Genomic DNA, 2,500 nt, shown 5'->3' on the forward strand with positions numbered 1-2,500 from the left:
CCTCTCCTCCCTCCTCTCTCTCCCTCTCTCCCCTCTCTCTCTCTCTCTCTCCCTCTCCCTCCCTCCCTCTGTCTCCCTCTCCCTCCCTCTGTCTCCCTCTCTCTGTCTCCCTCCCTCCCTCTCTCTGTCTCCCTCCCTCCTCCCTCCCTCTCTCTGTCTCCCTCCCTCCCCCTCCCTCTCCTCTCTCTCTCTCTCCCTCCCTCCCTCTCCCTCCCTCTCCCTCCCTCTCTCTCCCTCTCTCTCTCTCCCTCTCTCTCTCCCCCCCTCTCTCTCTCCCCCTCACTCTCTCACTCTCACTCTCACTCTCACTCTCACTCTCACTCTCTCACTCTCTCACTCTCACTCTCACTCTCACTCTCACTCTCTCTTACTCACTAACATCTAACCCACTGTCCTGGACATTAAGCCCAGATACCTTAGGTGTGTGCCCAGGACAGCGTGCTTAAACCTTAAGCACGAAAATAAGTTAAAATGGAACTGAAATGTACTCACCGATGGGCAGCAGGTTGGCCAGTGTTATCATCACCACCACGTGCACGCGTTCCTCCGATTGGTGCCGCTCTAGCGCCGACGCCAAAACGCCGACCCCGTCGTTCTCCACTATAGACTGCGCAAGAGTTTCTGAAACACACGTAAAACACAGTGCAGTCTAGGTCATAGTACACCGGCCTCGGTGGCGTCGTGGTTAGGTCATCGGTCTACAGGCTGATAGGTACTGGGTTCGGATCCCAGTCGAGGCATGGGATTTTCAATCCCGATACCGACTCCAAACCCTGAGTGAGTGCTCCGCAAGACTCAATGGGTAGGTGTAAACCACTTGCACTGACCAGTGATCCATAACTGGTTCAACAAAGGCCATGGTTTGTGCTATCCTGCCTGTGGGAAGCGCAAATAAAATATCCCTTGCTGCCTGTCGTAAAAGAGTAGCCTATGTGGCGACAGCGGGTTTCCTCTAAAACACAGTGTCAGAATGACCATATGTTTGACGTCCAATAGCTGATGATAAAATAAAAAAACCAATGTGCTCTAGTGGCGTCGTTAAATAAAACAAACTTTACTTTTAGGTCATAGTATAGCAATTAAATGCACTCTAGAGCCTATTGATTTATTAATCATCGGCTATGGGATGTCAAACATTTAGTAATTTTGACATATAGCCTTATAGAGGAAATCGGATAACTATTTCCATTAGTAGCAAAGAATAGTTAATATGATAGCACATATTTAACATACCAATCGTTGGGCCCACCGACGGGGATCGATCCTAGACCAAACGCGCACCATGAGAGCGCTTTACCACTGGGCTACGTCCCGCCCCTATCATGATCACTACGATCACCATGACTACCAATAACATCATTATTATCATCATAATCATCATCAACATAATTTTCTGTTATGTTTTTGAAGAAAAAAAAAAACACACAAAAAACCCAAACACATAAGAAGAGATCTTTATATAGGCAATATCTGTTGATCAATCCCTAATGTACCGTAACACGTTAACAATATCATTATTTATAATATTTAAAAAAATAAAAATAATTAAAGGAAGGAAGGAAGGAAAGGTTTTATTTAACGACGCACTCAACACATTTTATTTACGGTTATATTGGCGTCGGACATAATGTTAAGGACCAGACAGGTATTGAGAGAGGAAACCCGCTGTCGCCATTTCATGGACTACTCTTTTCGATTAGCAGCAAGGAATCTTTTATATCCACCATCACACAGACAGGATAGTACATACCACGGTCTTCGTTACACCAGTTGTGGCTGGAACGAGAAATAGCCCAATGGGTCCACCGACGGGGATCGATCCCAGACCACTGGGCTACGTCCCGCCACTGAATAATTAAAGTACCAATAAACAAAAAGGGAACATATTTAACTCTCATTACTAACCCAAATTAATTTAGAAACAAAATGAGATTTATTGATTTCTGTAAAAAAAAAAAAATCAAGCATCAACGTTAGCTTCCGAGGATTTTAGAAAACATTTTAATAAACTTATTTAATCTTATAATAAACTAATATACTGCAACAAGGAGATTGTATAGCGGACAAACAATTAAGTTATCTGAAATAGCCACACAAAGACGAGTTTAAAAGCTGAAAACGCTGTAAAAGGCTTATGTTCTATTAGTGGTAAATATTCTATTAGTGGTAAATATTACGTTAGTGGTCATACCAGTACAATTTATTATTAGGCTAATCATTATATGAAAGCTTAATATTCAGTACGAATCAACAGGGGCGGCTGTAAACATTTTCTAGGGAGTGAAGGAAGGAAATGTTTTATTTAACGACGCACTCAACACATTTTATTTACGGTTATACGGCGTCAGTCTTATGGTTAAGGACCACACAGATACTGAGAGAGGAAACCCGTTGTCGCCACTTCATGGGCTACTCTTTTCGATTAGCAGCAAGGGATCTTTTATATGCACCATCCCACTGGGCCACGTCCCGCCCCTTTAGGGAGTGGTGCAGGTTAAAA

At 43.6% G+C, this 2,500-nt stretch overlaps 1 protein-coding gene across 1 annotated transcript in view; it reads right to left on the reverse strand.

The window, feature by feature from the left end:
• The window catches only part of LOC121377726 (protein aardvark-like), a 23,129-nt gene that overhangs the window by 7,892 nt on the left and 12,737 nt on the right, over window positions 1-2,500 (reverse strand). Inside the window, exon 7 of the mRNA XM_041505811.1 lies at window positions 493-621. Within this exon, the coding sequence (XP_041361745.1) occupies window positions 493-621 (129 nt within the window). The remainder of the gene's footprint in view (window positions 1-492; window positions 622-2,500) is intronic.

Source organism: Gigantopelta aegis, chromosome 7 (assembly GCF_016097555.1).
Source record: "Gigantopelta aegis isolate Gae_Host chromosome 7, Gae_host_genome, whole genome shotgun sequence".
Taxonomy (NCBI): Eukaryota; Metazoa; Mollusca; class Gastropoda; order Neomphalida; family Peltospiridae; genus Gigantopelta; species Gigantopelta aegis.